Genomic DNA, 1033 nt, shown 5'->3' with positions numbered 1-1033 from the left:
TCATTAATTCTCACGTGTTAAAATGTCAATCTAATTAATCTAATCTATTAAATAGTTATATATATAATTACAAGTTTTAATATAATTAAAACTTATATAATTGTATATAATTATATGGAACTTATATAATACAGTTATTATATAAGTTCTATTGTATATATAAATTTGAACATTAATTATATTGTCTAAAACGGTATAATTATCATTACGGTAATTAGATTAATTAGATTGATATTTTAATACATACAGAATATTCCAAAAGTCACGAACGCTTCTCATTTTTTTATAACTGTTAAAATATATGCTTGATGTATATGATTCCTTGCATGATAAAAAGAATAGTATATTACGTCCCAAGGCCAGAAAGTTGGATTTCCTGGCGTATGTGATATGATGGCCGAGGCGAAGCCGAGGATAATTGAACACGCAATTATTGAAAGTACAATTTTCAAATTTTAAATCATATTCTTTCACATGCAAATCTACGTCATCATTTTTTTTAGTACTTAAAACTTCAATAATTTTTCTTTTTTTTGGCAGAGAAGACGGGGCATCAGTTGACTGATTATTGAAAGTCAATTTTATTGGTGGTTTATTAATGAATAAATTTTTGTTGTTATTGAGTTTAGACTGAATCCCAACTGGTACAGAAATCGGTATTTTATTCGCTGTAGTGAAACCGTTGCTTACAACTTTAGCTGAAAAAAAGTATATGAGTAGAAAATGGGATATATAAGTATTTTTGGTAAATAAATGTATATTTTTGTTTTTACTTGAAATCGGATTCACTTTCTTAGGGTTATTATTATCATTCTTGCTAGCAAGGTCATTAACGTCACTAATGTCTGTTCCGGTAAAATCATCATCATAATCTGCCCAATTGATTTCAAAATCATCATTTTCTTGCACAGTGGTTGTTTCTTTACTGGTTGATGGTTTCGGCTCAATATCAGTTGCAATTTTTTGAGTAATTCCGTTGTATATCATCTGTCTATTATGCATTGAGTTTTCAACATAACCCTGGGCTAACATA

The 1033-nt window shown here is 28.1% G+C and overlaps 1 protein-coding gene across 1 annotated transcript in view; it reads right to left on the bottom strand.

Annotated features, from left to right (window-relative positions):
* The window catches only part of LOC105449149, a 14091-nt gene extending 13059 nt beyond the window's left edge, over window positions 1-1032 (bottom strand). The window contains exons 1-2 of the mRNA XM_011688150.1: window positions 774-1032; window positions 548-698 (exon numbers count right to left, since the gene is read on the bottom strand). Of these exons, the coding sequence (XP_011686452.1) occupies window positions 548-698; window positions 774-1032 (410 nt within the window). The remainder of the gene's footprint in view (window positions 1-547; window positions 699-773) is intronic.
* Window position 1033: the final 1 nt, after the last annotated feature.

The sequence above is a fragment of the Wasmannia auropunctata genome, unplaced genomic scaffold (genome assembly GCF_000956235.1).
Source record: "Wasmannia auropunctata unplaced genomic scaffold, wasmannia.A_1.0 LD336078.1, whole genome shotgun sequence".
In the NCBI taxonomy this organism is placed as follows: domain Eukaryota; kingdom Metazoa; phylum Arthropoda; class Insecta; order Hymenoptera; family Formicidae; genus Wasmannia; species Wasmannia auropunctata.
The sequence above is the reverse complement of the archived record's forward strand: the minus strand, read 5'-3'. Positions and strand labels throughout refer to the sequence as shown.